This window comes from Taudactylus pleione, unplaced genomic scaffold, assembly GCF_031769625.1.
Source record: "Taudactylus pleione unplaced genomic scaffold, aTauple2 ptg000083l, whole genome shotgun sequence".
Lineage (NCBI taxonomy): Eukaryota > Metazoa > Chordata > Amphibia > Anura > Myobatrachidae > Taudactylus > Taudactylus pleione.
Window position 1 is genome coordinate 1,227,311 of NW_028284485.1, and position 23,500 is coordinate 1,250,810.

At 42.0% G+C, this 23,500-nt stretch overlaps 1 protein-coding gene across 1 annotated transcript in view; it reads left to right on the forward strand.

Moving 5' to 3' along the window:
* Positions 1–500: 500 nt before the first annotated feature.
* The window catches only part of ANKH (ANKH inorganic pyrophosphate transport regulator), a 140,768-nt gene continuing 117,768 nt past the window's right edge, over positions 501–23,500 (forward strand). Inside the window, exon 1 of the mRNA XM_088468258.1 lies at positions 501–1,001. Coding sequence (XP_088324384.1) covers positions 906–1,001 — 96 coding nt within the window. The 5' untranslated portion in view covers positions 501–905. The remainder of the gene's footprint in view (positions 1,002–23,500) is intronic.

Genomic DNA, 23,500 nt, shown 5'->3' on the forward strand with positions numbered 1-23,500 from the left:
GAATTATTCAATCACTAGAAACTAGGAGTTTATTTATTAAAGTGAGAGTTTTTAGAAGTGGAGATGTTGCCCATAGCAACCAATCAAATTCTACTTAACATTTAACTAGCACCTTCTAGAAGATAATAGCTAGAATCTGGTTGCTATGGCAACATCTCCACTTCTAAAAATTCTCACTTTAGTAAATTTACCCCTGAAACAATTCCTTCTGTCAGTGCTGTTAGCCTGGCTACTACCTGTGTCACTGTGCTGTCTGGCAGCGAGAACTACAGAAGGAACAGAGCGCTTTTTGTACCATGGGCACTAGCTGCCCTGGCATCCAGTAGGTAGAAAGCATGCACCGTGATAATGTGGGACTGGGAAGGAGGTACAGTACTTGTTGTACACACATGTGGCCGCATGGTGTCCTCTCCGAGCAGAGGATACCACTCTGTCCTTCCCCTTTCATTGTCATGTCATCATGCCCTGATGAAGGGGGGAGGAGAGAGGACTCAGCAGCAGCAGTACAGCCATGCACACACATGACTAGTGACCTCCAGATTATGCATAAGCACAACACAACCTGGCTCTCACATTATACCGCAGACACCGTGCTTGCTTTACACACTATTTCCAGCTGGGATTTGTATTAGCCTGCTGCTCCTGTTTTCTTCCTATTCTTCCCTATCTGGTGATGGAAAATCTGTCAGCAGATAGCTGTGCCGTGCCCCCTCCTCCTGGTTGCAGATCATTGCTGTGTGGGAGGGCAGGGATGGTCCTGATCTTTTGCATTTCTTGCTAGACATCCACATGCGGACCGTTATCCTTCTGCAGGTTGGCTGCCGCCAGGGGTTTGCTGTGCATAGTGCTCCTTGGCTTCCTGCTGTATCAGATGCGTATGTGTTCTCCTGTGTACAAGAGACATCATGGTGAAACTGCCAGCGCTCACTCCTTACTGGCCTCTCATCCGCTTCTTGGTTCCTTTGGGGATCACCAATATAGCCATCGACTTCGGGGAGCAGGTAAGACTCACGAGGCTTCTACACTGGCAGCCATGGATGTGTACAGTGTGTGTGCACACAGATATTACTGACATACACAATATATATATATATATATATATATATATATATATATATATATATATATATATATATATATATATATATATATATATAGCCACAGTTAATGAATGCAGCTTCTATGCAAATCACAAAGGTATAGCTAATTTGTAATTTATTAATGTCAGAGTTGCATTTGGACATCACCGTGTATTCATTTTACACTGGTATTAGTTTATAGCGAAATTAGCTATGTGAATCCAGTTTGGTGTTTTCCCATGGGTGCATGGAATCAGTGATGGAGGTGTGATACAGATGCAGAGTTGTGTGTGATTATGGGATGCTGGAGGAGAAGGGAGCAGGTATCAGACACACAGAGGGCACCTGCTCCAGTCCCCAACATATATATCCCACACAGTTATGAAAGACATGCACAATGTATTGCACTATCTAGTAAGAGTTAATAGACATTTGCCTCTGTTGTGTGGCCTTGTTCCCACCTTATCACAAACTCCCCAATGTTCCAAGTATTTGACAGAGACTGAGCTGTATAATCTCCCCTGTACAGTCATTAAAAATGTACTCTGCCCTGACTGATTATGCAATTTAGCATTATGTAAACCTTTTCTTCTCACTACTAAAATGTATTTACTGTTATTTTATTTATTAAAATGGTCTGCGGTATATCCACACTTGCTATCTGATATAGATATTTTATATATTATATATTGTAATACTCTAATAATATAATGAGATATGTAATATAGCAATAATAGCCACCATTTTTGTAATTGTACAATATTAATGACTACACATTCTGCCAGGCCAGGAAGTTGTGAGTTGGTGAAGTACTGAATGCCACAATTTGATGGGCATATGTATCAAAGCTTGATGTGAGATAAAATTGTGAGATATATATCACCAACCAATCAGCTTCTAACTTACATTTTGCAGGCTGTGTTTAAGAAATTATAGTTTGGAGCTGATTGGTTGGTGATATATATTTCACAATTTTGTCTCACATCAAGCTTTGATACATATATCCTATCTGCCTGTCTGTCTGTATCTATCTACAATTAGGATATTATTTGAGTCCAAAAATGCACACATTGTTTAATATGTTTATTATTCTCACATGTTAATTGTACCCAAGAGACAGTGCATATGGTGTACAGAAGTGTGACAGAAATAGCACAGTTTACTGGGTGGCAACAGCTATAGAGCACTATTGGTTCATTCTAATCTAATTTTTACCCACAAAGGTAAAACTGAGACTCCCAAACCATAGACATGAATTGTTTTTTTTATTTCAGAATATCAAATTTAGAAGCATATGTTATACAGACCTGTTTCTTTGTGCATTTATTAATACTCTTTGATAACAGTGACATACCGGTAGATATATCTTACGAGCAGGGCTCTCTACTCTCTTGTGCTTCTCCCTACTTTAGTTTCATCTACTTCTTACTCTCCACTAGGGCAGCTAACACTTGGTTGCTTATGTTCTGTTGCTTATCTGGGTGTTATGGTCACTAATGTAACAATATATATTATCCATGTCCTGGTCCTGTATTGTATTGTTCTATAAGTCACTTGTCTACAACTTGTTTATGTACATTGTAATGCGCTGCGGAACATTTGTGGCGCCATATAAATAAATGATAATAATAATAATAATAATAGATCCTATACAAGAGTCACACAGATCAAAAAACCTAGTACTAAATGGCTGTTTTGTTTTCAGAAGAGTGACTGCAACTGACCCTCTGGGATATAGTAAGCTTCAAAAATGAAAAGTAGAGGTGCTACCAATAGCAACCAATCAGAGTCTGTGTATCATTTCTCTATTGCATTTTAGAAAATGATAGACTGATGGGTCTATGTACTAAAGCGTGATGAGAGATAAAATTGTGAGAGAAAAAGTATTAACCAATCAGCTCCTAACTGTCGTTTTTCAAACACAGCTTGTAAAATGTAAAGGCCCCATACATCAGCAATTGATTGCAGCAATCATGCAATTTGCAATCGATTGTGTATAAAAATCTTTCCCTTTTTAAATCGATTGCAGATTGCAGAATTGCCACAATCGATTGAAAAGGGAAAGATTTTTATACACAATTAAGTTAGAAGCTGATTGGTTAGTGCTTTATCTCTCACAATTTTCTCTCTCTCCAGTCTTTGATAAATACCCCCCTGAATCTGGCTGCTATGGGCAACACCTCCACTTGTCTGTTTTAGACAAGCTTTAGTAAATCTGTGCCTCTGTCTCATTATGTTGTGGTCACTGCTGTGAGAATGGGAGGGACATGATATCTCTAATTAGGGATCTCCTGACTCTGATTACCTTTCCAATTCAGTCCCCTAATCTTTGATTCCCATTGCTTATTATTGAAAGCACTAAAGCATCCAAAATAATTGTATAAATGGAGAGAAATACTTAGTACTGCTTTATTTCATTTGGCCGCCAACAGTAAGTCAACAATGGATTTGGTAGCCACAACAAATGTCAGTCCATGCGGGTGTAAAACTGGCTACACACTATACAATGTGTGTACCCAGCGATGGAACAACACGATGTGACGCCATACACACTGTGTGATCCGGGGTGCAACGGCACAATATATTGTTACATGCTACATGTAGCAACATGGCGTTGAACGGCGGATTGGGCGTACACACCACACGATCCGTACGATATATCGTTCTGATCCGCAGTGGGACAATATATCGTATGATGGATCGTATAGTGTGTACCTAGCTTAATAGTTATTCTTTAATAAATGTTGGGTACCCTGACATAATTTCAGCACAACAAAGTCTCAAAATGTAAATGTAATGTAAATGTAATTGTAAGATATGGACCAGTATGGTAAAATCTATTGTTCGGGGTTACTGTGAGATTGCAGTTGTTACATAAAGTGTGAACCTCCCACACCACACATACGCACACACAGTCTCATTATAGACAACTAAAGCTCCTACTACATATTAAGTACAGTGTCCTAATGGGACACAGGTAAAAGAAAAACCCCATCTAAGTCACTGTGCCTTAACTGGCCCAGCCGCTGTGTATTAATCGACCATTCCACAAACTGCATTTCTGCAGAGCAAGTCTGCTGAGCTATAATTTAATAGAGGTCCTCTAGGAAGCTCAAATGGGCATAAATGCAGCTGTGCTCCTCCTGTTTGCACACTTGCAATGAAGTTCTCTTTGAGGCTGATAGGCTAATGTAGAATGTGGCCACGTTTGAGAAAGCAAATCAGTTTGCCCAGGCAGATAAAAAGAATTAAGCGGAATGAAGGCATTTGTAGTGGTTTGGAATAGGCACATCAGTGTTCCGCCTTTTATAGGGCAATAAAAACAGAAAACGTATGAGAATTTTGTGATGAGAAAAAGGCCTGAAGAGGGCATATTTCTTCTAGTTGTATTCCTTGCCTTTTCTACTCTGTAAAAGTCATCAGGTGTTAAATAGCAAGAGCTAGTTATGTTCAGGTCTCGTCCTATAGCTTATATGGTATGCATTTTGCACTTCTATGCTGCATTTGTGCATTTCTATTTTATTTGCACTTGGAGCAATGAATATAAATTCTCTAGTTATTTAATGTATGTTATTCAGCTCTGTTATACATAGCTTTTGCCATATATTAATATTAAATAGTGGCTTGCTCTTTAAACATACATTTATAATTGTCTCAAATGTGTGTTTTTTTCTTGTAAGTGTCAGCATACTAAAAGGTATGTGGGTACCCATTGAGGCAAATCTAGATAAGAGCAGGGCTGTGGAGTGCTGACAAGTTCCTTGGTACTGGGTGGTGTAGCCAAATCCAGGAGGCAAGGCGCCATGCACTGCAAATGGGGACCCTCCAGCAAGCTTGGACCTGGTTAATCAGTATCCCCCTCCCCACCTCGGCGCCCCTGGATTAGGGCAATGTTGTTCAGCAGTTTCAAATGACTGAAAATCGTTCATAAAATTGGGAATTCATTTTCCAAACTCTCTAATCTAGTAAATAGCAATTTTATTCTTTATCCTTGCATATTTTGTTGATTTAGAACAACTTGAAACTACAGATTTAACTAGTTTTGTTTTACGAATCTCGTCACTTTCCTGCCTTTTTTTAGTGGCCTATGCATTTCATTGGTTTTTTTTTTAGCATGTGCTCTACATGCAGGAATTCCAATGAAATGAATGGCACATTGAAAGGATTAAGGGGAAGATTTATAACATTTTATAAGATGACTAGTGGAAACGTTGCCCATAGCAATTTATAATAATAATTTATCTGATACATTCAATAAAATTATAGCTAGAATCTAGTTGCTTTGGGTAACTTCTCAACGGTATGCAGTCGGGCAGCCGGCGGACCTAATCCCGACAGCCAGCTTCCCGACTGTCATATCCCGGCAAGGGTCTAAAGACAGGCGTTCGATATGCCGACCACTGTCATTAGACATACGCCAGGAGCCTGACAGCCGGCATCTCAATCGAAGGGACGCCGGATCACCGAGCGCAGATAGCAGCGGGGGGGGTTAGGTTTAGGGTTTTCGGGGGGGACTTAGGGTTAGGCACCCCCGGGGGGAGGTTAGGGTTAGGCACCCCCCGGGGGACTTAGGTTTCAGGCAGCGGGGAAGGGGGGGTTAGGGTTAGGCACTTAGAGGGGGGATTAGGGTAGGTACTGGGGGGGGTTAGGGTTAGGCACCCCTAAGGGAGGGTTAGGGGAGGGGAATTAGGTTAGCTAATACTTACCTGAGGACGATCAGGATTTCCACTGCTGCCGGGATGCCGAATGGGATTCCAACCGCCGGAATCATACCGATTCATTCTCAACTTGTCCTCTTTGGAAGGTATGATACATGTCCTAGTAGGAGAGAATAGTGATTGACATGCTGATGTCTGCAAATCACCCATTACTGGATCACCAGAACAGAGTCGTGGTAGACATAGAGATTAGGTGCTGCAGCTACACAATGAACAAGCACTCTATTGAATTAAATGTTCATATTGACTTACTATGTCCTGCCCTGGAATGTGCAGCATAAGATAGCTTCACCCCTGCATTTTTCCATATAAAAATGACATACTTAGGGGGCAATTAATTTTGACAATACTTAATAAGCGCCTATTATCACGCTTGTTGCACCCAAAAGCAGCTAAACCCATCTAAACTAATAGGCGCAATGTAAAAAGTGCCTTTTGGGCGGCCAAATTACCGCCTTTTCACATATTTTTGCTCTCCACCTCAGGAGGGTGCAGGCAGATATGTGGGCACCTGCGGTAATCGCGCCCGATTGGAGAAACAATTGAATTGCTCCGTAGGGTGCCCTTTAAGAATGGGCACTCAGAAAACAATTGAATTCTCACTTAGAACCTTTCACAATATATTTAAGTGACACAAAGCTTTCAGCTTCAAAGATTGTTCCCTGTCACACGAGTATTTCAACTGTCAAAAATGTTACATCAGTGTTCTTACACGTTAAAGGATAATTCCAGCAGACACTGAAAATGCCGTTATTGGTGCACTGTCCTTAAGTGAACTCTGATCCTCAAAGCTTACTTATCTGGGGCTTACTGTACTTTGCAGATCTCGGGTGGATACCTTGACATCCAATGTACACCCATAAGTAAACGCTGGGGGGTTTCCGGTTGCGTGGAAACCTTCCTCCCCAGCCCACACCATGACCACAATACAATTAATTTTTAATACAATTTTACTAGTGCCTAACTCTTACCCTTCTGTTGCCTAACCCTAATGTCGATATTCTGAGAATATAAATCAGGGATTGCAAATTGCGCCTCTAGAATAACTAATTGTAGGGTCTTGCTACTTACATAGAAAAACAAAGAGGATGGAGTGTATATGATACAAAGCAAACTATGGGCCTGATTCAGACCCACTCGCGAGCGGCTGTCCGCTCGCAAGTGGGTCGATGTTCTGGACTGAGCATGCGCACGACGGAGGGAGCTCCGTCGTGCGCATGCGCCAGACGCGACGAGCGAAGGAAAGTCCTTTGCTCGTTGTGTCCGATCAAAGGGGGCGTGCTGTCAATGTTGATTGACAGCACGCCCCCTTTGGTAGGCGTGCCGGGGGCGTGCCTCCCTGACGGAGGCACGCCTCCCGTCAAAAGCCGGCCCACTGACATCACTAGTGATGTCAGTGGGAGTGATTTTGGCTCTGATAGAGCCAAAATCACTCCGGAGCTTGCGGTTGAAAACCTCAACCGCAGGCTCCGGCTCGCAGTTTCGATGGTCGCGATGGTCACGACCATCGCGGCCATGTGGGTGGTGACCCACAGCTATACGAGCGTCCAGGAGGACGCTCCATTTTCATGGAGACCGGCCCTCATTCAGAGCGTGCGCTCTGCTTAGAGCGTACGGCTCTGAATGAGGGCCAATGTCTTTTACTCAAATCTCGCAAGTAATAATATGAGAGAGCTGTACATGTATACAATAAGGAGATCAATAAAATTCTACAAAGATCTACCAAAATGAATATAAAATAAAAATAGAAGTGAGGGTGATGGAAAAACTCCCTACCACACTATGGGGAAATTGAAGAAGGGGGGGGGGATTGGGGGAGGAACTCAGAACACACTGTGTAGATGAATATGTCTTACTATAAATAGTCTTATTCTCCTTTAGACTAAGAACTTGTGTGAAGTAATCAATGTCCGAAAGTTCTGTTAGAGAGTGGCATCCCACAGCTCTAATACAGGTCTGGTATCTTCAGGGAATGGCAAGAGAGGCCCGAGTAAAGATGTTGTTGGTCCTTTATACTAGATAAGGGGATCTCCTATACGTGCTGGACTTGGGGATAGCAGATGGGTGTTACTACCGTAAAAGACAAGTAGCCTCAGACTCCGGACTGTCTGTCTGTCCGGGGGCTAGGTGTTCAGTCAGAGACAGCACATCACTGACCCTAAACTCCCTCAGACTGCAGTGTCAGTCTTGGAGGGGGGATTGTAAAAGAAAGAGTATAGGTGGAACGGCGCTAGAAACACATGCTTACCATTAATGAATACATTAATTAATACATAAAATGTAGAGCATTTATTAAAAATATAAATGAAGACTATATGTATAAATGAACAAAGTGTCAATAACATGTACTAAATACAAATATTCAACACTCTATAGAAGCTGTATTCTGAAACATGCGTAGTGTATATACAACCTTCACATAAAGTACAATAGAAGAGTTTGTGGCAGAACAATGATGGTGTCTGCTCAAATCATGAATGTCTCACTCCAAAGGTAAGATGGTGTCAAAAGAATGTTCACATATATCATAGATCACTGTTACATGGTATCCGCTGGTGTCTGCATAGCGGTACAGGTACCCATAGATCAATGGGTATTAGGTAGGAAAAATTATCTCACCAACCATGTCTGAGATGTCAAGCTTGCGGCTGGTCTGTGCCGGTGACACGGCGGAGATGTCACTCCTGCTCTCTGGCTGGCTACCGGAGTTGTCTGCCTGTCGGCAGTGATTATCCAGGTAAGGATGCGAGTTCAACCTGAATGCATAGGGCTGAGTCGCAGCTGGAGGATACCGTGAAGTCGGTAGCAGTCCCGATGCAGACGCGTGTCTGCGTTGTAAGGACATCAATAGGTCTGGCACGGTGAGTCACCGCTCCAGTGCACTGTCTAGCCACTCAGGCTGGGTGCCTGCCGGCAGTGAATGCTTCCCTCTCCACCGCATCACGGACCTCAGGAGAGTTACGGAACTCAGGAGAGTTTTTACATCACCCTCACTTCTTCTATTTTTTATTTTATATCAATTTTGGTAGATATTATTGTATACATGTACAGCTCTATCATATTATTACTTGCGAGATTTGAGTAAAAGATGTAGTTTGCTTTGTATCATATACACTCCATCCTCTTTGTTTTCCTATGTAAGTAGCAAGACCACACAATTAGTTATTCTAGAGGCACAATTTACAATCCCTGATTTATATAACAATTTATGGAGGGTGCAGGGTCCCTCCGCCTGCATTTCTACTGCCTATCATATATCCATATCTTTGTGAGCGTGAGGTTCATTATCCGATATTCTGAGAATGTCGACCTTATGACTGCATCCCGATAGTACAATTTTCCATCCAAATTAGCCAGCTCAATTCATTGTCCGTTACACACCCATACTGGAGGATTGTGGGGCTAATTCAGAATTGCATGCAAATTCACGATTATAGGGAATCTGTGTGTATGCAGAACCCGTTCCACAAATGTGCAGAACGGGTCCTTCGTGATCGCAAGCAGCCCCTTCTATGCCTCTGCTTGATTGACAGGCATTTAAGCGGTGGTGCGGGGGCTGGGTCGGCCGGCGTTCCCAGAAACAGGGTGTGTCCATTTTCCGGGAGTTGCAAGACCAGGGTCTGCATCCACGGACACAGTTTCCTGGCCTCGCAAGCTGGCCAGCCTGAGTAAGCTGAGGCTTACTCAGCTGGCTGGTGGCCCGTCGCTGTCTACCATGGCGACCAATGGTCGTGATGGTGATTCCAGCCTGCGACCTCGGTCACAGTGTTGGGATCGCAAATGCAGCAGGGGGTGTCATACACCTACTGCTGCATTTGCATTTTAGCAAGGACGGAATTGCAAAGCTTCCTGCGTGTAGCTTTGCAATTCCGTCCCAAGCTGAATCAACCCTTTTGATCCTTATGCAATTAAGTTTTTTTTAACATTTTGAAGTGTGACCCATATAAGCAGACACTCTACCTGTGCGGCTAATATTTACACTTTATACTATTTTTGTTTTTTTATACAGCATCTGCATTTCTACTGTCATACTGTCTACAATAGAATCACTAGGTGGACTTAATTTTTGTCTTGATTAAGTTGATGTTATGTTGATCAGTGGAATATTTTATCTAGGGGCTGCAAGGTAAATCCGACTTCCACAGGTACTGCCTAGCAGTGGATGTGACTTCCCATTGGAAGCACTCCCTGCTAATCACATGAGGCAGTCCCATGGGGAGGTGTTTTCTCTCCCTGGACTGCGATAGCCGAGAGCGCTTCCCATGGGAAGCCACTGCCCGGCTATCTTGGCAGCCCTTCTCAGCTTCTAGGTGCTGCAGCTGATGCAGGTCCTAGAAGCTGTCCGGCTTGTTGATGTGTGCGCTTGGCAGGAGCCACGGCTGATGTTAAATAAAAAAGTAAAAAAAAAAGTACTTAAAAAAAGTACTTTATTATTTTCTTTACCTCATATCTCTTGTATTCATCCTTCTTTTCTGCATTAGGATCAGCTTAACAGTATTTCAACGTTTGCCAAAAGTTCAAATTTAATTAGGAAGATAATTAGCTTTGATTATAATTATGATGAGGCTTTCTATAGTTTATTATGCACAGCTGTCAATAATACAGTCAAAAACATGTTTAAGAAGTGTACATATTCACAGAACTTAATAAGTCACAATACCAGGGCACCCACAGGCTATATACCCTGGTCAACCGCCAGAGCGTTTACCTAGGGTTAAGCACCTTCAGCTTATTACTTGCCTCCAGTAATGTGGATGTGGGAAAATATTTTTACACTCAGACAAATATCTGGAAAAAGAACATTTTAAATTTCTTACTAAAAAAAACAATGCTTTTTCTTTGTTTTTTTAGTAAGGCTTAACTTACTGTATAGTTATTGTAACATAATATATGCATACAGATATAATACCAGTCCCCTATTAGGCAACACTGGTGTATCCAGTTCCTGCTTGATCCAGGCTTGCATAGCTCCTTTCTCATTACTGCTAGGAAGAAAGGCTTTGGTCCCGCTTCACCCCACTTTTCGCAAGAACACTGATCTAAACCTGCAGGAACTGCAACCTCTGATTCTTCATTCAGTCCACCAGACACTATAACTCCTCACCAATCCTAGCATTCATTTCACATTCACCAAGAGTCTCTTTCTGCCTTCTCCTTGTCGTTTGTTCCCCTCAGTCAGGTTCGCACATTTTTCTGGCTCCCTGATAGGAAGTCCTTATCTCCCAGGGCTGATTCATGCCGTCAGCACCCTCTCCCCCCCCCCCCCCCCCCCACCCGTCACCTAACTGTCAGCTCTTATCTCTCAGGGGCATATGTCAGGTACCAGTTAGTAGACTACAGTACCTGCCAGCAGTGGCTTCATGCTGTTTGAAAGTATCAGGTTCACACAGGGAATCTCCAAAGGCGAGCTTAGTTCATGTTGATGATGTTAGCAAGGGCTTTGCGCTTTTTTCCTGGTGTGTAGAAAATCACTTTTTCCCACGGTTTTGGCGATACAACTAGCTGTGAGTTGGCCGAGAACTGCTTAACATGGGCTAAAAACTCACTGCCGCAACTTTTTGCTGTTCAATTATAAATTTGTGTTAACACAGATTTTTAGTTCGCAGCTACAATACTAGATGAAAACTAGGTAAAAATCCGTATTTTAATTCAAAATTACACAATGCAGTACCATACATGCCCACTCTCCTGGGAGTCGTGGGAGGTTCCCTAATTTTTGGGTAACCCCCCAAACACCCGGAAGAGTAGGCATATCTCCCGCATCCCGCCCACTTCCGAGTGAAGTGAGCAGGATGGGGAGATTTTCCTTGGGAATTTCGGGTCTGTGGGGAAGGGGTGGGGCCAAATGATGCAAATCGCATAATTTAGCTCCGCCTAATGATGATTATAGTCTGGTCCCGCCCCCTGAAGATGAAAGCAGCAGCTCCCCTGCGGCTGCTCCCGGAAAGTTGCCCGGCAGTGTCGGTAAGTATGTGCAGTACCCTTGGACACCCCTCCCATTTAATAATAATGTATTCAGATGTTTTAAATAGGAAAATATGCCAAATAAAGACATGTTATTTTTCATGTGATTTTCTCTAAAAAGTAGAAAATGGGTCAAATCATGTGGGACATGTATGATGTATTGTATTAATGGGAGTTGCAAGTGTTTCTTTCCAACTTTTTAAAAACCTGTATATAAAAATCACTATAGATACTTTAATGTACTCCAAAATATTCTAAACACATATTTATTTGCTGAAATACACTTGCTGGCTATCATTTTCCCATCATTTTTAAAAGTGGCAAAAATCAACCATTTGACTCCAATACTTTTATCACCATTAACAGCCTCCTAAGCTGCTCTGCTATCTTATTTCCCACTTTCTGGTGGGCTCAGGATAATTTCCCCACTCTTTTCATAGACTTCACATAGGTTGCACACTGCAGAATGAACTACGCCATCCACTACTTGTTGTTTCTAATTGAATTGCAAGGGAACCGGAACCACATTTCTTGAAAATATACTGCAAAATGCGCATAATGTTACCTCATGAGCACAGAACCTGCGGCTAATTGAATGGGCCCCATTGAGACTGATGGAGAGTGAATAGTAGGTCAGTTTGCATCATGTATTTTGTGTGATTTCTCACTTCAAACGCTCAGAAACACACATATGCATGATTGTAGAGATGCATTACGACCAGAGAGGCATATATGCTGTGTTATTAATATTAATTACCAGAATATTTCAAAATTCACATCAGTCCCTGCTCCAGTGGAGCTTACAATCTATATTCCTTACCACATGCGCACACACATGGGTTAATTTTTGTGGGGAACCAATTAACCTACCAGTATATGTTTGGAGTGTGGGAGGAAACCGGAGTACCCAGACGAAACCCTAGCAAGCACACAGTTAGGGCGATGGTGGGAATTGAATGCATGACACCATTGCTGTGAGGCAGTAACGCTAACCATTACACCATCTGTGCTGCAATAAGGGTGTGGTAGCACAAATGGGACTTATGCAAACCAGGAGGAGTATCATTTGTACCTGCTACAGGGTTTCTGTCTATCTGTCTTGTAATTTAAAAAATCATAGATAATTAACAGTAAGCATTAAGCATACCTCCCAACGTTCCTCATTAGAAATTCAGGACAAAATAGGCCATTCCTAAGATTCATCCATGTGTTATCCAATCCAATGACGTCACCAGCCCTTTTCTTGTAATTTGTCCTTTTATCAATAAAAATCAGGCCTAATAAATAGTATGATCAAAATATGAAAAGCAATACACTAAAAATATACATTCATAATAATTGCAATATTCACTTAATTGATAACACACATTTCCATTTTTTGGTGATTTCCTGTTTATTGACTATATAATAAGTTCTGTACAGCCATAGGTACCGTAGGTCATATGACAGTGTATATCTGATTGGTGGGAGGGTAAACATGGCAGCTGTGCACTGAAAATAACATTACTATGCTTATCCAAACATATTTATTATTTGAAATACTCGGTATGGAATCAACTTGAACTATAGAACATCTGATAAGTTTGGAGAAGTTTGGGAACCACTTGTGTATGTTCCCTACATATTTCAAATATTGTGGCATATTCAATTACCCATGTTGTTTACCGCCCAGAGAGAGCTCTAGGTTTAACGGCCGGAGCAATTACTCAGTTTCCATTCGCGGTAAACCAGTGGGTAGCGTGCGTTAACCCATAGATTCTGCGTTATGTGCTGGAATCTATGGGTTTGTCCCGCATATTAAGTCCTAGAGGGTGCATTTAATGCTGGTTTTCATTGTAGCTCCTGAGGCTGCAAGAGGAAAAAAATCTGCATTAAGTGCACCTGCTGGGGCTTAATGCACGTGGATGCAGCGCTTAATTGAATAGCGCATGGCTGACAATTAGCTATTGGGTTTAATTGATTATACCCCATTGAATTTATCTTTGACCGCCATGGTTTCTCTTAGCCCAACAATAACCTTAGGAGGCTAGGAATCTAGCTTCTGCTCCCGCATCCTGACCAGAGGAGCAACCATCGAGAGGGTGATCCAAGCCTGCGACATCAGTCACAGTGCAAGTATCGCAAATGCAGCAAGGAGATGTCTAACACCTGCTTCTGCATTTGCATCAGAGATGGACGGATTGGCACAGCCACTTGTGTGCATCCCTGCAAATCCGTCCACCTCTGAACTAGGCCCATAGTTTTATATTGCCACAGTACATTGTAAGAGAGGAAATGTTAGATAGCAAAAGTGAGGACATAAAATCTGCTTATTATAGGATATCTCCTCTTCGGGAATGTGCTTTGCTCAGGACGTAAAAGGTCAACTGAGACTTCCATCAGCAGCTACTGTACATAAAATGTCTTTAGGAGTAGAGCTACAAAATGTATAATTTACTCAGTCCCACATAATCTGGAGCCAGAGCAGTAGTTGGTCATTTACCACTATATAATAGTCCATTTAGTAGCCGTCATTATTAACTTGCATTCAGAGCTGACTTGCAGTTTTCCTTAATTAAAGATCTTGTTAGTGGACTGCTGCATGTAAGTCGAAACCATGGTTTCTATAATCAGACGCCTGTTGGCAGAGCAAAGTGTGTGCTCAGTGACTGATTCCCATTCACTCATGCATACTACAGGAGAAGCACTCACACAGAATAACAAGTCCTCCTCTGGTATGACAACAAGCATTTATCAGGCTTTTGCTTTTGCTAAGATGAAGATGATTACTTTGATATGGAAGAGCTGTGAATATATTGAAACTTATTTTCAGCTGTGAATATCATTAGTTAATAGGGTAGTGTGTTGCATAAGTAAGTAAATAAATATCCATCAAACAGAACCTTAGAACAGTCTACTTAAGAAAAAGGGAAAATCAATTAGTGAAAGCCTTTTTTTTTTACAAAGTTTACAGATCAACTGCATTTTTTTTAAAATTAGGGTTGACTTATTGTAAGATACGTGAGACTTAAAATACAGTTGCAGAAACTTAAGTTTACAGAAGCTTTTTAGTTCAATGCAAAAGTTGCAATTTTACGTTACACTTTAAATGAGGCCCGAAATCTCTAATGCATAGTAACATTGACTCATGCAGGTTAAAAAATTATAAAACCACAACAAATCTCAACAAAAAAATTAAAAATAGCTTAAAAAATCAATGTTCTTTTTACTGCTTATTAGTATTATGCAACTTTAAAAGTAATATAGTTATCATACAATATGCACTGTTCCTAAAGTTTCCTAATATTTTTAAATACATTGTATTTATTTTTTAGAGCTGATCCAGTTTTGTAGAGGGCTTGGGTTCCAGTAGGTTAAATTTTTTGATAGTAGTGACTTATGCGGGCATATATTATGGCAATGATTCCCAAACTGTGCGCAGTGGCTCCCTGGGGTGCCGCTGTGCTCTCAGTGGGGTGTGTGGTGGCCGGTGGCCTAGTGAGCCCACCTAATGTTTTCTCTTTTAATTATAATAATTTGTTTTGTCCATGGGAGGAGAGAAGGGTTGGTATGATGAGCGGAGAGGACCAAGGCAGGGGGATGAGCATTGGGAGCAGTCCTGTCAGTGGAAAGCAACAGGCATTGAATCGTGAGCCTGCCTATTGCTGCATGAGGCCCCACAACGCAGTGCCTGTCTGATCTAAGTCCTGTGTGATCTGAGGAGCGGTGCTGCAGAACAGCTCTGGTGATCACATCTAAAGGTAAGTAAGGGGGGGGGCAAAGGGAGAGACATGGAGAGGGCTGCAATGAGAGAGATGGAGAGGGGCAAAGGGAGATACATGAAGGGGCCTGCAATGAGAGACATGGAGGGGGCAAAGGGAGAGACATGGTGAGGGTCACCGTTAGAGACATGGAGGGCGCTACAATGAGAGAAATGGAGACGGGCAAAGGGCGAGAGATGGAGGCAGGAAAAGGGCGAGACATGGAGGCAGGAAAAGGGCGAGACATGGAGGGGGCAAAGGGAGAGACATGGCGGGGGCTGCAATGAAAGACATGGAGGGGATCAAAGAGAGTGACATGGAGGGGGCTGCAATGAATGACAAGGAGAGGGCCCATGTCTATAATAAATGTTGTTCTCTATTTAAATGCATCATGTTTGATGTAGTCATTGTAGCAGAGCTAAAAACTTGCTGGTACGTAACAATCTATTTTACCTGAGACCATTGAAGTATATATTTGGTGAAGAATTATTAGACTTTGTGACTGTACATCATAAAAGAAGGATTTTATGATGCCCTGAAGATATGCAGGAATTTCTTGCTGAGGTTTATGTGCATGGTAAGAAGAACATTGCTGCTGTTTCCTTTTTCCAGTTCCGATCTATTTATCTGTCCATATGTACTCAGTTATCTTCCCACTGTCATTTGTGCAACACCACTCCTTATAAAAATGCTATCTAGTTGTTTGTCTCAAGAGGTAAAGCAGGTACAGTGGCAGAGAGTGAGTTAGAGCTACAGTGTTGAATATAAGTAATTTGACTTTAAAAATGGCAGAAACTCATTGAGTTACTGTAGTAAAGAGTACCCTGCTTTTGTTCACTTTTGGACAACTATCCAACCTTAATATATTGCCACCCTCACACATACACTACCCTAACCTGAAACCAGGAATCCAGCCGTGCCACTCAGTCTGTGCCTAGGGCACGTCTGAAGATGGCTTCAGGACCTGTAATATATGCTGTAAACTTCAGTGCTGGTATTTACTAACAGGGCACAGGTTATATTAAGGGTGGTTGTACATAAGCAAAACCCCTTGAAGACCGAGCCTGCACATCCCTAGCGCACATTTTCTACTCCTCACCTCAGGAGTGAGTGAGCAGAAATTATGGGTGCCTGCAGCAATCTCCCCCCAATCAGAACAATTGAATTGCCTCCATAGAATTATTTCCAGCTTTCTCTTATGCACTTTCAAATGCTTCCTGCGTGAATATAATGATTATTCAGATCTACAGTACTTGATGTCCTTGTTTTCATGAGCTAGATAAATGTTTCTTTTGTTTATTATAAATGTCATGGACATTTGAGTTAGATTTATAAAGCTGAGTTTTGTGAAGGTTTTCTGCTTAAAATTACAGTTTCAACATATTGGCCCTCATTCAGAGCCGTACGCTCTGACAGAGCGCACGCTCTGAATGAGGGCCGGGCTCCTTTTTCATGGAGCGTCCTCCTGGACGCTCGTATAGCTGTGGGTCACCACCCACAGGCTATACGAGCGTGCATTTTGATGGCCGCGATGGTCGTGACCATCGCGACCATCGAAATTGCGAGCCGGAGCCTGCGGTTGAGGTTTTCAACCGCAAGCTCCGGAGTGATTTTGGCTCTATCAGAGCCAAAATCACTCCCACTGACATCACTAGTGATGTCAGTGGGCCGGCTTCTGACGGGAGGCGTTCCCGTGGGAACGCCCCCGTCAGGGAGGCACGCCCCCGGCACGCCCACCAAAGGGGGCGTGCTGTCAATCAACATTGACAGCACGCCCCCTTTGATCGGACACAACGAGCGAAGGAAAGTCCTTCGCTCGTCGTGTCTGGCGCATGCGCACGACGGAGCTCCCTCCGTCGTGCGCATGCTCAGTGCAGACCATCGACCCACTTGCGAGCGTACAGCCGCTCGCGAGTGGGTCTGAATCAGGCCCATTGATTTATAAAAAAAAAGTAAATGAAAACAAGATATACATTCAAATGTTTTAGAAATAATTCATACATTAGAAGTAAATAATAATAGCATATCATCATAAAACCAAGGATGTTAAATATAGTAATACAATAAATCACAAAAAATAAAATATAATTTTAAAATTAGCTTAAATCTAAAATTGGATTGTACATTTGTATGCAACAAGCAGGAGCAGCTTCTCACATGGCCTTGCTGCTACTTTCCCATTAAAAAATAAACCTACAGTACATTTCACTAAAAACTATTGAAGCAATTGTTTTCATTATAATATTCCGACTCAATAATAAAATATTGAAACTTTCAGTGGAATGGGTATGAAGCCCTGGCGGTTCATATCCCGACGCCGGCAGCCCGAAGGGAGAAGATCCCGACAGGGCAGGTAAGTACACTATCCCTTCCCCTCTCCACCAACCCTAACCCTCCCTTAGTGGTGCCTAACCCTAACTTCCCTCCCCTAGTGCCTAACCCTAACCTCCCTCCCCTAATGCCTAACCTTAACCTCCCTCCCCTAGTGCCTAACCCTAACCTCCCTCCCCTAGTGCCTAACCCTAACCTCCCCCCAGGGGTGCCTAACCTTAACCTCCCCCCCGGGGGTGCCTAAACCTAAGCCCTCCATACCTCACCCTAAACATAACCAGTGGGGTGGCTATCCCTAACCTCCCCCCGGGGGTGCCTAACCCTCCCCCGTAGGGGTGCTTCACCCTTACCCCCCAAAACCTAACCCTAACCCCAGCTACGCTCCCTAAACCTACCCCCCCCCCCCGCCTGCTACTAAGGGCGCCCCGGACTCACCTCATCCGGGCTGGCGTCCTTCGGCGTTTCGGCATCGGGATAAAGATAGGCGTCGGTATTAAGTTCCTTGGCAGGATTTCCTTGGCAGGATTGAGACCAGCGGCATCGCGGCTGCTGGTCTCGTTACTACATCCTCTTTCAGTATAGTGATTTTAATTCACTTAACATGTGACTAACAAATCATTTGTTTAAAGAACATTTTCAATTATCATATAAAACACTTTTTTTTTTTAATAATCTAAAAGCCTACAGACACAGCAATAGAGGAACTACTTTCCCTTTGAAACTCCTGTGTGTATAGTATGGGCAATCACAAAATGAATGCTAAATAATTTCCTCCAAGAGGGAAGTTTTTCTAGGGCACTTAGTGACCACTAAGCCTCTTCTGTGCTGAAATGGTTTGGTAAGGAGACACTGGTGGATTATTGCACACACCGAGGGTGGGATGCATGACACATCACATTCATTATGTGATGCATCCCGTCACTCTTCGCATGCATGCTGGTGTTAATTACACAGGTATGCATGTAGAAAATCACAAAGGACAGCTCTCTTGGTAAGAGCGGTCCTTTGCGAATGAGGGACTTGCAGGTCTATGACCCAGAAGTCCCTTTGGCGTCCTTCTGGACACGCTCACCACGATGAGTGTTGGGGGGAATCCGGTTGGAGCTACGGGAGCACAAACAATTGAATCGTCCCCAAGGTACATGTGAAAATTGTAAACTGGTTTCTTAAAACTGTAGCTGTTGCATCTATCTGTTTATCTATCTATATACATACATAACACTTCAGACTCAGAGCGGCCCAAAAAAAGAGACCACCTTCTAATGCAAATAGTATTTAGATGAATTTAAATACAGCCATGCTTTAAAGATCATACAATAACGCTGCTTGTCTATGCAATATGCATTGCATAGACAAACATAGTACTTATCATGCGCCTGGTGACCATATGCAAAGAAAGCCTAACGGTTGTTTCGGTGGACATCCTCTTTCATCATTAGCACAATCAAAACTGACAAAGCAGGCTGTCTAAATAAGGGAGTAGGCACCAAGTAACACAAACACAGATAAAGGTCACCTGTGACGAGGCTGCCTAACTGCACGCCAGATGCCGCGTCCCGGTAGTATCACCAAGGATACTGATGGGAACCCAGCATGCAGCGCAACAGGATGTCACGCGCAGCTCACCAGTGGGTCCACGTGCCGCGCTGGGAACATCGCTGACACAGGTCCATGAGACGGGGAGTGATGCGGCGTTGCCAAGACACACAAGGCAAGCCAATCACCGTTGACACGTGATACGTGCATTACGTAGCTACGTCACACGCCCCATAGGACAGAAACAAACAGCGCTAAAATAATCAACGTTATAGCAACAGGGTAAGCAAAAGGTGAGCTGAAATGCTTAGAATGTCTGACAGGCACTTAACTTTCCCAATAGCAAATCACACATAGGTTAATAATGGAGCAGATTCACATACAGTAAGTAACATAAAGGTATACCATATACATAGAATAATTACAGGTGGAAAAAAATTAAAGGAAATAAAAGACATTACAAATAATATAAATATAAATAATCATCATACACAGTAAACCACCACAAAGATACAAATCAAACATAAAAAAATATGTCAAGCACCCCTGAAGAATACCACAAAAAAGTAGTCAGTCAAATTAGCTCTGGAGACGACAATCACAGAAACACATTAAAGGAACAAACCTCATTCAAGCCTGCAGGCCGTAATGTCCCAAATCTGTAGATCAGTTCACACTCCTCCTGGAGTAGTTTTTTTCCACGGCCCCCCCTCCTAGAGGGCTTAATTTGTTCCAGTGGCATAAAATAGATTCAACAAAATGTCTCGCTACTGGTGGTGTGCTTTGGTCTAAGGTTGTAAGTGCCTCTTTGATGGATGAATGGTGCATAGCATTACGTTCTTTAAGCATTCGTGTAGTTTTGTCAATTTATAACATTTGGCAGGGGCATACAATGAGGTAGGTCACAAATCTACTTTTACAATTCATCTGTTGTCGTAGTCAAAACTGCTGTCCAATAATCTTCAGTCATCAAGTACCGACACTTAATCCACCCACTGCAGCGAAGGATCTGTTTTTTAACGAGAGCCAATTATTATTAGATACATCGGGGCTGATATCTGCATTGGTCTATCAAACTGCTCTGAGTCTGTAGATAAATAGGAGGTTATTCTGGCACGAGTCCTTAAGAATAGAATCTGATTTAATGATGTGCCAATGTTTTAGAATAGACTCCCAACTTCTGCCAAAGGATATTGAATATGTGGTCAGGAAGACCAGCTGGTCAGACTTACAATCTGGTTTCTTAGGCCTTAATAAAGAGTCCCTATCCAGGGACAGAAATCTTTGGACAGCATCATTAACCTCATTGTGGTTATAACCACGCTGTATAAAATCAGATCCCATTTTATTGAGGACATGAGGTAAATTGACTGTATGCAAAGTAATTCTAGCCACTCAAACAAGTTGGAAAAATGGCAAACATCTCTTGAGGGGCTTGGGATGAAAACTATTGGCCAAAAGGACTATTTTCATATCCTCGGGTTTTTTTTAAATTTTAGCCATAAAGCTGTTATTGACAATTGACTCGGCAATGTCTAAAAAATGAAGTGCATGATGGCTGATTGAATATGTAAACCTGATGGTGATGGTTAAAGTATTTAAAAATAAAATAAACTGGTCAGGAACCACTGGACCACCATTCCAAATCAAAAACACATTGTCGATAAATCTGGTGTACAATGCAGTGTATTTGTAGAATAATCTATTATTGAAAATATGTGTAATTTCATAGTCATGCATATACAGGTTTGCATAGCTAGGGGCCATATTCGACCCCATAGCTGTCCCCTGTAACTGCAAATAAAATAATTTTCAAAAAGAAAATAGTTTTTATGCAAAATCACATAAATCAAAAGTAAGCTACATGACCATGGTTCAGATATCCCACAAACTTGTCTTGAGCAAATAAACATAGCAATTATGGTTCATAAATTACTATTATTTGAAGCTATGGGCTTAGTTTTTAAGCTTACTCCTATTAACCTTTTAAGATTAAAGTGCAAATAAAAGTACAAGAAAAATAAAATAAATCAAATGTTTTATCAATTAGGAAAAGAAGCGTATCAACAAAGGGCCCACACCGCACACCCTGTACCCATTTATTCAATACTTACCCCTGGAGTCCCGTGTTGACAGCTGCACTCTGCAAATCACTGGTAAAATGGTGTGGCGACCATTTTCCTGTCGCTTTGCGCTTGTGCAGTAGGGGAAACACCAGGAAAATGGCTTCTGCGCCATTTCCCCGGTGACCTGCGTATTAGACTCTGGCATAGCACTAGAGGCTATTCTAGTGCTCGGAGTCTACTGCGCTCAGTGTGCTGCTGGCCCCCGGATAGATAGGAGACTGCACACGGGCCCCCTCTCTCTTAAATACGCCCTGTTCAGGATGTAATAAAAAAAGCTATTTAAGACTCCATTGTTTAAAATCTTCCTCAGAATCCTTCCCATTTAAAAAACTTTTAAAACCAGATTTAAGTTCTTTTTCAACAAAACATGATCATGGCATAGACCAGGCTCAGCAACCTCCCCTTCACCACTTGACATAGAACATTTATAAGTATCACATGGAAGGCTCAGAAGGTTTCCCAGCTAGGACCAATATATAAGTTCCATGAACGGGTTCGTTTGTATCACTTTTACACACAGCGATCCGGCACAGCACAATTAAACCAACCGGTTCCATACTATGTCTACTGCAGGTGAAAAGACCCATGCCAAACATCCAAAGATAAAAGAATAAGAAAATCACTGCGCTAACACATAGTACAATATATTTGATAAAATAGTTATTAGCCTTGAGTCATAAAATAACAAAAAAATGCTACTTAAAATAAATAACATATTACACATACAAAACACATAAAATTATAGTGAAATGTTTAGAATACTAGCTTCTTCCAAATTTTCTTTTATTTAAAGTGTTCTAGTTGTGATTCTTGGCATAGGGGCCCTGTTGTGGGAGTGGCCAATGTGACCAGCTATACTGACTGGTGGCAGCAACACATTCACACAACCACACATTAATATTTGGGGGAGAAGCGGTACCAGCGCAACAACTAAACCCCCATATCGCCGGTTGATACATCTCCCCCTGTGTGCCCTCTAAACATACTGCTATGTAACCTATCCTATTCAAGTGAACGTGGGCCTAAAGCACCTCGCCCTCCACCCCTTACCGGCCGCGCGCATGGTACCACACCTATCTCTTGCATTGATTATGTCATAAAATGTTGCTTTTGTTATTGCTTAGCCTTAACTTGGCGGATCTAGATGAATTAAAGTGCAGGTTATTTATAGGAGTGCAGTTTTCATAAAAATCGGTTCAGTAGTTTTTATGCCAACTTAGAACAAACAGACACAACAATTCTAAATTAGTATTGATAATGTAAAGAAAAATATAGAAATGGTACCATAAAACTTCTAATAGTTAGCACAAAATCATGCTGTATAGATTGTAAAGTGTGCTCGGACTATAGCACCTGTTAGAAATAAATACACATTCTGTTGGGAGTGGTAGTCTTTATTGCAGAGTAAATGCACAAATCTGCATCTTGTCAGCATTGATAGGTCAGAAGAAACTTCTCTAATCAGGGGATCCACTATGAATATTTGTTAAGACTTTAGGTGGCATTTACTCACTATTAAGCTCTAGGGGTTCAATTCATATACCAGTGATTCCACTCATGGTGCGAGTAAGCAATCTACTTATGGTACCTCCGGGCTCGTGGGGCGAGATCGGGCCTCGGGGGTGTTGCAGTGCCGATGGCAGAGCTTCCACTCCGTTACAGTGGCTACTTGCCCGCTTCGCGACTAATTGAACTAAGCCCTACGTATGACAAATCTATGGTCTTAAAATCCTATTATAAAAAAATTGATTATAAATTTTTTTTTTCCATTTCACCATTTAGCATCTGGGTCTGCCGAAATAAGCTCTGCAAATACCCTTTGTCTTAAATGGAGATTAACATTTTTTAAATCCTGAGTCTCACCTTGAAGGAGGAATTGTATTAAAAAGAGGACAAGCTTCTAGCTATCATTTCAGACAAACAAGTTTCACATATCCATATAAAATACATTTCACATATCTATATAAAAGTCACATCTATATAAAACAATGCTCTAATACAACGTA